Source organism: Ascaphus truei, chromosome 5, assembly GCF_040206685.1.
Source record: "Ascaphus truei isolate aAscTru1 chromosome 5, aAscTru1.hap1, whole genome shotgun sequence".
NCBI classification, from domain to species: domain Eukaryota; kingdom Metazoa; phylum Chordata; class Amphibia; order Anura; family Ascaphidae; genus Ascaphus; species Ascaphus truei.
This window is the reverse complement of record NC_134487.1, coordinates 92,633,230-92,646,621: the sequence shown is the minus strand read 5'-3', so window position 1 is coordinate 92,646,621 and position 13,392 is coordinate 92,633,230. Positions and strand designations below refer to the sequence as shown.

The following is a 13,392-nucleotide window of genomic DNA, read 5'->3' as shown; positions in this document are numbered from 1 at the left end:
TAAAGCAACAATACTACATTCCCTGCTTTTTTATTTCTTATTTTTATATGTATAGAATGTTACAATGTATAATTCTACAATCGTTTGGTGTTCCTGTTATAAATCTGTAAAATAATTGATTGTCTGCCTAACTAAATGGCCACCTTTCAGTTCCAATCAATCCTTCAGTCAGTGTAACTTAGCAGCTACAATGTATCTCTTATTATTAAGGTAACAGTGACTATTGTTACAGCATGGAAGTCAAACTGCTGGGAACATTGTCAACAAAGTATCAAAAACAGGAACGTCTTACAAAGATCTTGCACTTCTGAGGAGGGGTCCTAAAACCGTCTATAGAAATCAAAGGATGCTCAGTACATTAAAACTCATTAAAATGGCATTGAGTTGAATAAAAAAACACCAGTAAAAATGATCTAATACTACAGAATTTATTTATAAAAAAACATATAAGATTTCACGTGTTTTGCTCCTTTAATCTGATTCTAAAAAAACAAACATAAGTTATGGAAAAAACATTTATGGTTGAATCACAACTGACAGGTCATGTTTTGACGTTCTGCTCTGATAAAAACATTATAACAACAAGCTATGTGACTCAATTAGTGAGAAATATGTACTAGCTATAGAAATTCATGATAACTCAAAATGGTGTACGGTTATATCATCCATTGGTGTCTCATAAATGCAAAGGTTGTAAAACATTGTCAAAAATTCATCTCTCAGTTGTGAGACTCTTCTATAATATTTCCTTTACAGTCTCCTTTGGGTATGGGGGAAACAGTAAGCTAACTCACGACATACCTTAAGAATGGTACTCAAGTAAAAGGGATATTTCTTATGTAGAGAACGTTGCGGTTGCAAGTAATAATACTAATGCGTAAACGTGCAATGTCTTATTATAAAAAAAGTTTTCTACTGGCAAAGACTATGGAGGGTATATATAAAAGTCTCTGGGCTGTGAAGCACATAACCATCACTGACTTCTGAAATGGAAGAATCTTGTTCATGACACCAGGTCCCTTCTCACCATGCACAATCTTCATTTAAATCTGGAAACCAAAAGTACATTACAAATTGTACAAGGAAGGAATGTGTTGTAGCTGCAATCGTACTCGCTACAGTACTTCGTGCCCTATATAATAAGCATAAAAATATATCAAATGACATTATTTTATCAGATCTGACTCTGCAATCAGTTTCACATGCAGCAGAGGAGACACTGCTTTGATCACTTTATACAGGTGCAGGCTTCAAGCTACACATTTGCCGCCAGCACAGATAATTAGAAAAGGAAACCACACTCTATAAAAATGGAAAAGGCTTCAGGGAGAATTTAGAACGTGAGCATAATATATACATTGATAATTGCTTCCTCTGGTATAGGTGCTAGAGGTATTTTGCAATAAATAGGTAACCTGGAAGGGTAGCGCATGCAATATGTGAATATGTTGTATCATCTGATGATTTCTGAGCATTAGTGGCTTCTTCCTTCGTCCGTTATCTTTCCCTTTCTACTCCACAACAGGTTGCTATGACAACTTATATTTACATTTCTGTAAATGTCTATTTATAGAAGCTACGTGGTACAACATAGACAAAATATAAAAAAAAAAAATAGAACAGACCATCTTCATCATTAAATAAGAAAAACTGCACGCAGTAACTTAAACACCTTTTTAAAATGATTAAAAGAAAATAAAGTAATTTCAGAATTCAAATGTGATTGTGTAATATTAAAAAGAAATTGCTTTGGATCTTTCAGAAACATTCTGAGTTTGTGAATTGAAAAATGCAGTCCAACATAAGTGATTACTGTTAACTGCCGCAAAGTGCTTTTATTTGATGCTAAAATATAATAAAATATGCATTACAGAAGCATATACACGTGCATGATATATATATGTACATTATGAGTGTACATTATCTGCCAAGATTAATGACTCTCAGGTCAATACAAACAAACAAGTCTACAGGATGAGCAGTGTATCGTGTTTACTTACAAAGTAATCATCATTCTGTAAAGTAATTGCTATTCTGCAGCTCTAAAGATCACAATTTATCACTACTAGCTACTTTCAGCATGATAAAAAAAAATAGAATGTTCCCTATGCATTCCTTTTCATCTATCATTTGTAGCTTACTGACAAAGGTCAATCTTGTTCTATCCTTATGTGACTAGTACAAAAAACCTTGCATCACAGAGTGAGCAGCCCATGGGGGGAATAAAAAACACTAATCAAATGCAAGCATATTTTTTTCAACCATTCTACTCAATAGCACATGAGGTCAAATAACTTTTCATACTTAAAGACTTATTAAAGCATGGCCTGTTGGCTGTAGCACAATTCAGTTTTGAGAAAAAATGACACTAATAGCACGTAGCAGTAACTTCCAGACTTTCTTTGCCGGCCAGAACTGCACTGTGTTGTTACTGCACAGTGATTTTTACACTGACCTGCTTACATATAGCATTTTAAATGCTATGGTTTGATGTTCTCTATTAAATAATAAGCTATTCATAATCAGTTGAATTGTATGTATAGAAAACCTTGATTGTAAATTATTTTGCAACATTTTATTGTTTCTCTTATACAAATAAAACACAGGAACAAGTATGATGTGGCTGTAACATAATGATGCAACAGTGCAATGGGTTATACCAATACTGGCTCTTAATAAGGGAAACATGTATTGCTTATTACTATGGCCAACATTTTATTTAGCCTTTCAAATCATGCAACAAGAAGTTACTTTTTTATTATCAAACTATTTTACTTTCACAATAATGCTATCTGAATAGTAAGTGAGAACTGTAGTGATTATACGATTGTCTTTGCTCAGGAGGTTTGAAAAGATTTGATCAAAAAGGACTGTATGAATATGTTTTGCTTCCTGAAAGAATACCTTTCAGGTCCAGATTTTTACTAAATGCATCAGTCAATATCAAACTTATTTGAAATAGCACATTGTACACTTTGGGATATTGTTGGTTACTTTATATTACAGTTCAGATTTAGCATATTTTAATTTGATCTGGTATGATTGTCACAGTTTTGTTATTTACATTATATTGAGCAGAGCACCTACATTTTGCTTTTTTTTTCTATAATGTGAAAGTAACTGATACTGTACAGTACCTGCAACTAGTTGAGGCGGCCAGTCATTTAGAAATACAGCTCCCATGTGCTCCAGCTTCCTATTACTGATTGACCCCAGTGCTAGTACAGGCAACCCCATTCACTCATTTATGTTTTGCAAAGTACAGACTTTGATTCATACACCAAATGATGGATGGATCTTAATTCACTGGACAAAAGAATAAAGGCCTATACAGAATTATTGCTTGGAATACACAATGAATGGAGAAGGTAAACCACTAAGAACATGAAACATTTAATGAATAAGGGTCAGCATCAAGTTCATAAATAGGAACTGGTTCTATGTGAATGAATGAGTCTGCACATATTTATTTATCTATAGTAAGTGCATTTAAACAAGTAATGCCTATGCCATTCACATGCTTTATTATACTCAATTCCCAATGAAAGGATGTAACAACAGCTTATAGAATCGGATGTAACAACAGCTTATAGACTCAAGTAAACCGTAAATACAGCATTAAAAAAAAACAGATACTAAGTCATATATTGTTGTTTTTGTGTTTTGTTTTTGCATCTTTCACCTCTGTTTATTACTGCAAAGTTATGCATGAATTTGGGTACAGAGGGAAATGAGATGCAGGTACAAGAGTTTGAGAAAACACATACAGAAATAGTGAGAAAGGTTTCTTCCCATATGTTTTATAACTAAAAATGTTCCACAATTTAGTAAATGTAATACTGGTCTTCAAATCAAGGATAATTTTAGCTACAAGTTGTATAAAGGGGTTAATTATAGTGAAATATCTGCCTCTTTTTGTATAAAGAATAAAGTGGATATATTTTCCTCCACTGTGCAGAAAATTTCTATATTCTCTCCATTTTACGCAACGAAGGAACACATGTCTTATCGCACTATATTTAAACATATAAGTAAATTCATAGGATTTCAAAAATAATGTAACCACTTTGATAAAGTAACACAATGATTTTCAGTCTTGTATGAGTCAATGAACCATAATGAATGTATTTTACACATGGTAGTTGAGTAACTCAGCACTCTTTCTTTCTCTTCATGAAACTGCAAATAGTATACTATAATTGTGGATGAGGTCGTGGAGATGAATGGGATATATAAACTGAGATATGTTTATGAAGTTATTGTTATAAATTAAGGTTTTTGTAATGAGAGTTATTTTTGGTTAAGGGACCCCACATCTGTATATTGTTCACAACCAAACATAACTGTCTTGAAAATTAGATTTTTTAAATAAAATATTAGAATCAATTGTATATGATGGGGAAAGCTGCAAAATTATAGTAGGGAGATATCCCCTTCACTATGTGTTTCCCTAACTAATTCAGCTGATTGGTCATTGACTCACTTTTAATTTTATATATGTTAACTGCAAATGTACAATTATGCTAAACAGTTTGTATCAAGAAATTACACATTAACATTTACTGCTGCATTTATATTCCCCAGAGTGTGTAGCACTAGAGTATGTGTTATCTCCATACAAACAATGAATATTTGTAATAATCCAGGTCAATGGAATATTAGTATATAACCTTTCCATAATATTCACATGCCAGGTAACTGTCATCAATTTAACGTTTCTCTCATTCAGTGAAAAGCAGTTTTACTAATTCAATATACAGGAGCACAGAACTTTTAAAGAGCGATTCACAAACATAAAAACAAAAACACCCTGCCCATGTTTATATTTTTGCTTTATCATATAACATGCATGGGGTTCATACAGAAACATGGAAACAGAAAACTGACAGCATATACTGTATGAACCACTTCACCAACTCATCCTTCTATAGTGTTGTCAAATCATAAGGGGCTATGTACAGATGTAAAAAAACAGGCAAAATCCTAGAAATTGTTCTTTAAAACCTTGATTACATTCTTTGTGCGCCGATCTGCATATATCAAGGTTCTCCTTATGCTCTAACTTCAGAATTAGAGCGCCCTGCGGCAGCTAACACTCTAGGGCTCGTCCAGGCTGAGAGCGAGCACTCAGCGCGATCAAACACATTGAGACAATGTGTTTGACCAGCGTGCGCATGCACGTGAGCACACGGCGCCCAGCTGCTTGGCGAGACAAATCAATTTAATTTGACCACTCACTGGTGCCTCACGTCAGCGGTTCGCCCAATGAGGGCAAACCAGCTCCATGACGTCATAGCCAAGCCCCCAAACACGCCACCGCCCCCCCCCCCCCGCTCCCCGAGCGCGCATCGAGCTGTCCAGAAATTGTCCAGTGCCTGACGTCACGGCGCTCGAGCACCAGCAAGCGCCCTCACACCCTGGACAAGGCCTTAGCTGCAGAAGCCTCTGTACTTAACAGAAAAGGGGCGTGTTTAGGGGCGAGTCTCTATTTTTGCCATGGCACAGCACTAAAAAAATAAACCTAAATACTTCACTAATTAACTAAAGTTGACACCTCCATTTATTTACCACCACCTTAGAGATGCGGTAGTGTTTCATTATTCATCCAAATATTAGGTTTGCACCCATCTTGATAAAAAATGTAATTGTCCAGCAATGTTTACACTTGTCTATAATATTTTCTGAAAAAGCGTTTCATTAAAGTATAAAAAAACATATTTAAGAGACTTTTTGTAACTTTATAATGTGTGTGTGTGTGTATATATATATATATATATATATATATATATATATATATATATATATATAAAACCAATGGGATTGTCTTGATTGATAGATCTGATACAGTGTTTTTGCAAACATTTAGCCTTACTTTAGCAATCAGGAGACTTTGATAAATGACCCCCCAATATGATTCTGTTGTTGTCCACATTTTGAGTACCCTTCTGTCTATCCTAATCTTTTTTGAACACCCGATCTACTTTTACCTCAACCAACCCTGCTGGTTAAGATTATAGTAAGCGCGTGAGCACAACGGATCGCATGGCGTCACGTGCGCCTGTTGCCCTAGTGATGGGTGAACTGAGCTTGAGGCAATTGGAGAAGTGTTGGGGAAGCCTGTAGGAGGTGTGGCGGACAAGTCACAAGGCTTGTTTGCCCTCTTTGGCTGAACCGCTCACGTGACGCAGCCGTGATGTGACCGCTGCCCGAAAAAACGAAATAGTCTGTCTTTGGAAAAATCTGCCGTGCGGTCGCTCTACATCGCGCCCACGCTCGCATGCACTATGGCCGGCCTATAACAGCTGCTGCACTTTGTTCTCGCAGCGCATAGAATAGCACGTACCGTCGCACCTACTATTATCGCAGCCTAATACACCTACTTCCATTTTAGTGAGGACTTACTGTACTTATTGCTATTTACAATGAGGCTACTACATTTCAAGATGATATTTTATTCTAACATTCATTTGTGGTATTTGCCATCACTTTTCACACGCAGTTTCACACTGTGCATGCTTCTGCTATTGGATATGCTTAACTATATTAAAATAACCAAAAGGGGACACTACCATTAGTACAGAAATTGACATTCTCTAAGGCAGCACTTAAAGGGAAGGCATAGTAATTAAAAGGTGAATTATGAGGCTTCTTCAAATGTTTATCACCAGGAAAAAAAACTGGTGGTAAAAGCAGGAAACTCTCTGTATTTTCAGTACATCATTACTGGTAGACTTCTGTAATAATGAGGTTGGTACATTTCACTAGATATATTAATTGTTTGTGTATATTTGTTACAGTTCCCTACAATCACAACTATGGGTGGAAAATCTATCACAGTGTATTCCGTATAAATAAGCATCAACAGAATTAAAAAAAGAAATTAGATGATGTGAATCTAGGAGCTTTTTTAATTAACAGTGTCAATGTTAATTTTAGTGCTAAATATGTTCCTCACTTTGTACAACTGATATAGGAGCTTGCAATGTTTTCAGCACAATTAATCAGTCTGCATAAATATTGCCTTTTGCTTGCAGTTCACTTAAGTCTACATGCACTACAAGAGATGGGTTAGTGTATTTTGGGAGTAATTGTTTGTTTAAACACACACATGCAAACGAATAAATTGTATTCATCCACATGCTGTAATAAATCATGACACAAAATTGTTTTGCAGGAAGTATGTTTGATTTCAGAAAGATTTGTACAGTCTTGGTAAAGTGGTATAAACTAACTGACCCCTTTGAGAACAGGAGCAATCAGAGGCAAAAGTGAAACAGAACATTACTCCATGTCTATCTTATTCCATAATACGTTTCACTTCCACTTGCTCATATACAGATACAGTATCATTGTGGGTCAATCAGTGATTTTCTGGAGGGCCATAACTGAGCTACAGTACTGTAACACCCTTGGTGAAGGTTTCACAGAATGACAGAGGGGTTTGCACTGGTTGAAGAATTGAATGCGAATACATACTGTATATCAGGGGTGGCTAACTCCAGTCCTCAAGGGCCACCAACAGGTCGTGTTTAAAGGATTTCCCTGCTTGAACACAGGTGGCTCAAACAGTAGCTCGGTCAACATTATTAGGTTAAAGCAATACAGTCTACTTTATTTGTTAAAATGCTATGAGCTTTAAATATTATTAAACAACCAGCATGCTGCAGAAAAGTCATCATTCTGAAAACTTAAATATCGATCACTTGCATGAAACGCTAAACAATATTGGAAGTATTTGCAAACTTTTAGAATAATCTATCTTGTTATTTCTGGCACATTCGAAAGAAGAACTCTTAGTACTTTGCATGCAGAGGTGTCAACTGATCTTTACACTTATATCACAACAAATTCAAATTGGGCAATAACAGTGCAAAAAGCAGCACCTGATTTCTCAAAGTAAAAACAAATCACAATGATAGGTTTAGGATATTTCTTATTCTCATAAATCTAGTGCTGTTTTTTAAACTTCTAAGGCGCCTGTTTACAGCTTGGTGACCTTCACAAATGGTCTCTATTGCCTATTTGAGGCTTTAGGCAACACTATGTAAGCTATATTCTGTACAAAATGCCTAAACACTTCAGAACAAAATAAGGTACATGCCACCCTCAGTGTCAAAGCCTAATCAATGTTTTTCCAAACCCAGGTCTTCCAATTCAACCAGAAAAATGGTAAATACAGTGTACACAAACAAAATTATGCAACATATTATGCATAAATTACAGTTTGCGCAAATAGCAAAAAAATCTCCTTTTTTCAAAACATCCAGATATAAATACAAATAATAAACATCAATTTTAAGGTCTTACAGTTGTTAAGCAATTTTAAAATTAAGCAGTGATATGGTTAACGCGCCTTTTTCACTTTATTTAAAGAGGCAGCTTCGTTTTCCAAAACACGTATAAACACAAGTTGGGAGTTACTAAACTTGATTTTTTTTTTATGCAGTGTACAGTACAATAGCAGACAGAACTCTGAGTTTTGTTCAATGAAATCTTGTATCTTTGTAGTGAAGTGGAAATGAGGGTATCCATGTATGGACCACTGAACCCGCTTAACCCACCCGGCATCCATCTAGCCTGATGCTGTGGATAATGAACGGGCGACACTTACCCTGGCAGCTCTGGAAGAGTAAGGATCTTCGAATAACGCCCAGATGCGGGGTCGTAGCCTTCTCCAGCGTCCAACCTTCCCACCATGACCCAACACGTCCTGGCTGCCCAGCCTCTTACCCAGCTCTTCTTCGCCCTCTTCTGTAGGCGTAGGCTCTCTGGTGATCAGGTCGGGGGTCTCGAAGATGTCCAGAGCCTCTTCTGCGTCCCGATGCTGGCGGTAGGTCATCCAGCAGCAGGGCTCCACGTCCGTCTCATCAATGCCCCAAAAGGCCAGCTCCTCCTCGAAGAGGGGGCCGCACACATCGGCGGGGCAGTGCAGCTTGCCCGTGCGGTAGTAGTTGAGCACGTAGGCGAAGACCCCGGGGTGGCGGTCGAAGAAGAAGACATTGCCCCGTGGGCTGCTCTGGAAGTGGCCTGGCACCGGCTGTAGCTCCAGTCCTTGGTCACTGTGCGTCTCGCTTGCGAGCAGGGCCAGCCGGGTCCCTGGAACGGTCTTTAAAGTACTCCGGTAAGTCTCGTGTCTTGTACCCCCCACGTTGAGGATTATCCTCTCGTTCTCGTCGATCTGACCCATCTCGCTGGAACAGACATGACTCGCATGGAGGGCAGGTAAGGGTAGATTGAGTCCTGAAGGAGGGCAGGCAGGAAAGGATAGGACAGGTGAGGAGAACACTAATACTAATACATTAGACAATAATCCTAAAGAGATACAGAACCCTCTCAACTTGAACATAAGGCTTCTTTCAGGTTACATTTTGCGTCCCCTATCCCAATCCCATTAAACTTGTATATTTTTAGATAGACAGAAGTTATACTCTCCTCACGCTCTCCCCACCCCCTTTACCTTTCACTCCACCCCCGCCCTCTACTCAGAAGCCATGTGAAGGCACATGAAATGAATATGCTTCTTAATCTTAATCAGTCACCTTGTCCTCGTCCCTCTTTCTCCATAGGGTTGTGATTAGTCATGGGTGACACAAAGGAGACGCATGATTTTCTCATTAAACTGCCTGCACTTTGTTAAGCAAACCCAATAAAGAACATAATTACCCTTACAAAATATATATAGCAATAAAACCATTAGCACACTAGTTTAGTCGTCTCGTATTTAGTATAGCAATACATATAAACACATATACAAATATTACACATTAACGCAGGGGTGGGCAACTCTTATCCTCAAGGGCCACCAACAGGTTAGGTTTTCAGGATATCACTGCTTCAGCACAGGTGGCTCAATCAGTGGCTCAGTCTAAGACTGATTGAGCCACCTGTGCTGAAGCAGGGATATCCGCAAAACCTGGCCTGTTGGTGGCCCTTGAGGAATGGAGGTGTCTACCCCTGCAGTTATGCATACTGTATATAGAAACATACAGTACAGCGAGAGAGACAGAAACAGTGGATTTGTCATACCTCAATGACAAAGGATAAAGTGGCTCTTATATTTGCCAGTCGTTTTCATCGCATGCAACGATCAAAGACGACGTGCGAGCTTTAAGTGAAAACTACTTGTTGGATTATTTGGTGAAGGGTCTGTTGCGCACCTGCTCCCACTCCAATGAGCTGCATCCCTTTCAGTCCTTTTTGTAGCGCATCTTCAGCCTTGCATATTAACTATGTGCTCTCTGTAGACGTCTGATTCACAACAGGCGGTAGCCATTAAAAATGTGTGCACATACACACACCAAGAATCCTTCACCTCCTAAATGAATTACAAAAATAACTCATAAGTGGGTTGCTGTGGTGGTGTGTAAGAACCCAGCCTTCTCCAACCTGAAGGTTGAGATAAGAGCGTGTGGTGGAGGGGGGGGGGGGGGGGGTGGGTTTGGTGTTGTCTTCCTGCGTGCTCCTCATATGAGGCATTCTGCGGTTAGGAGCTGTCCCTTCAGCACCATCGCGCTAACTCATTAACAGCTGAGCCGCCCAGCCTGCATACACCCTCCAGCTGATCACGTCCTTCGCCCCCTCGTGAAAAACTCATCCATTTTAAACCTGTTTTGTCCTCGTAGAGGGGTCTGCCGCCCCCTTTCTCAAAGTAGGGATTCTCTGTCTTCCCTTCAACACTATAGCACTAAGCGAGATAGTGATGTCTAGTGAGAGATACAGGGGAAAGCGTCACCTAGTTACAGGTGAAATCCCTGCAGCGTTTTGCGCAGCTGTGTGTCTTGGGGACACTTAGCAACCCCGGGTCTGTATGCACAACGTCCTAAGACGAAGGTTTGACGCTTACTGCGCTTGTAACTTCATACTTATACAGTAGTGACTTCATGCAGTCACGTAAAGTACAAAGCCTCAGCTGATGCACACCTGTAGCTTCCCTCCGGGAAGTCTGTGTCACTATCATACACTGGCAACACTTACTGTGCTGTATGCTGCTGGAGTGACCTGAGGTGATGCAGCGGAAGGTTAAGGTCAATAAATACTAATACTAATGATACTGTAGGGGTCAGCAATGACAAACATGATTTTCTAACATTAGGCAGAGACGTCATGTGTAGATGTTATTGAATGTTCCAGTTTAACCAATTACATGTTGTATGGACATGCAAAACATCTGGGGGGTATTTTTAATGTCAAGAAATCAGGCTGCATTTCGTGTACAGTACTGATTTTGCAAGCAAACGACTGAACCCCTTCGATGTTTATAAAAGATAATGAAGAGAACTGGGATTGCAACCATGAAAAAGGTACTGTACATAGAGGCCAGTGTGTACAAACGAAAACATTGCCCTTATTTTTCAGCATTTTAGTTTTACTTCACATTTCTTGCCTCACAGTGATTTAATTTTTAAAAAATCTTAGTTTTACTTCACATTTTCATCACCTCTGGTGAGAAACTGATAGCCCATAAAACCGTTATTCCATTTCTTTATTGAAAAAATACACAGTACACATCTCTCTCTGTGTCTCTGTGCCCCCTCTCCCCCTCTCCCCCTCTCCCCCTCTCCCCCTCTCCCCCTCTCCCCCTCTCCCCCTCTCCCCCTCTCCCCCTCTCTCTCTCTCTCTCTCTCTCTCTCTCTCTCTCTCTCTCTCTCTCTCTCTCTCATTAACTTTTAGTAAAATGTAAACATACTGTATTTAAAAGATCCATGTACTGTGGTAAAATAAATAAGCCTAATGACCAAGCTCCCAAAATCTTCAACATTGCACCCACTGAACTATTAAAAATGTAAAAAAAAACTTTATTTACTAAGTTTATGTTTGGCACATTTCTGTTAGTAAAAGGGTAATACACCACTTCTGAAATAGGGACATGTGATACAGGAAATGGGAGAAAAGGGATGGGTCTTTACTCAGAAATGAAGCCATTATATTATCTAACATGCCCTCATGTAACTTCTTTCTAATCCTTCATATTGTTATATACTACTGTTCTTCAACTTCCACTACCACAACAATCAAAGTGATCAGATACATGGCTCCTATATGTTAAGGTACATATTTATAAATCAGGGATAAGCTGTAATGCACCTTACAACCCATTCACTTATAATTAACTTCAGTAGCAATGGATTGCAAATGTATCCATTTTATGTATTTATTTTAAAAGCTGGAAATGTAACCCTTCTTCTGCATAACAGTTTTTTTTTTTTTGTTATGCCTAATTTTATTTTAGGTGGCAAATGTAAAAATACTTTATTTTTTAATAAAGTTCAGATTTGAGTAATACCTCCTACCATGAACAGTGTGCATCAATTTTGTTTTAACTTTTTTATGTGTTAACAGTAAATAATGTTTTGCTCTAGTTTCCACTGGTAATCTGGTTTATTTGTATTAAATGTCTATGTTGTTCCTCAAAATGTATTTCCTTTAACAATCTTACTATTTCCTTCAATTTTTAAATTAGAGAAAAAGACTATTTTTCTACCATTACAGAATGTGACCTTCCACTGACATTATTCCTTAAGTAAACCTTTCAATGCCTGTCATACACCCCTCAAGCATCAATGGAGTCAAATTTGTAAGTAATTCGTATATATCAAAATGCTGTTTTTTTCTTTCATAGTTACATGTAACCTTTTAACAGGTTTCAAAGGCTATGATTTATTCAAAACTCACTTGTCAAACCTGCTGATATGTGATATTAAGTGAAAAAAAGAGTGAACAAATATTCCAGACTTTATATTTTCGGTTTATAATGATTGCCAACATTACTCAACACCCTGAACAGGTCAGGTTTTCAGGATATCCAAACTTCAGCACAGGTGGCTCAATCAGAGGTTCAGCCTTCGACTGAGCCTCTGATTAAGCCAGCTGTGCTGAAGCTGGGTTATCCTGAAAACTTGATCTGTTGGGGGGGGAGGGGGGGCTTGAGGACTGGGGGTAAGTACTTCTGGCTTAACTGTCAAGTTAAGCCTTACCATATATCTTCATATCTTACCATATATCTTCAAAGGCCAATAAAGTAACATTAGGTCATGTTTTATCCCATAAGAGCAAGGCATTAATTGTGATGCATTATTAACAAGGGTAATTATATATACTTTTATCTTTTACTCTGTAACACTTTCCCTGGTGAAGGGCTCTCCCCAAAACAGTGTGCTTTTCTCTGTCATTAGAATGCCACTGTTACTCCAGTTATCCTTGGTCGTGTGCGCAGAGCACCTATCTTACTCAAAGTGATACTGATGTGAAACCCAGTTGAACATTATGATTATTTTTTTCATAAAGCACCAACATATTCCTCATTGTGGTACAATGGGATAACTTGTTTTTTGTTTTTTTTTAAATGTGACCTTGTTGGTCCAAAGGTGTAAATATCTCCTAAAGGTTATATAC

General features: G+C 38.1%; 1 protein-coding gene across 2 annotated transcripts in view; it reads right to left on the bottom strand.

Moving 5' to 3' along the window:
* Window positions 1–10,385, bottom strand: part of KCNC2 (potassium voltage-gated channel subfamily C member 2) — a 230,644-nt gene extending 220,259 nt beyond the window's left edge. For both annotated transcript variants that reach the window (XM_075600227.1, XM_075600228.1), the window contains exons 1-2: window positions 10,027–10,385; window positions 8,612–9,240 (exon numbers count right to left, since the gene is read on the bottom strand). In XM_075600227.1, coding sequence (XP_075456342.1) covers window positions 8,612–9,187 — 576 coding nt within the window. In that variant the 5' untranslated portion in view covers window positions 9,188–9,240; window positions 10,027–10,385. The remainder of the gene's footprint in view (window positions 1–8,611; window positions 9,241–10,026) is intronic.
* Between the last annotated feature and the right edge of the window lie 3,007 nt (window positions 10,386–13,392).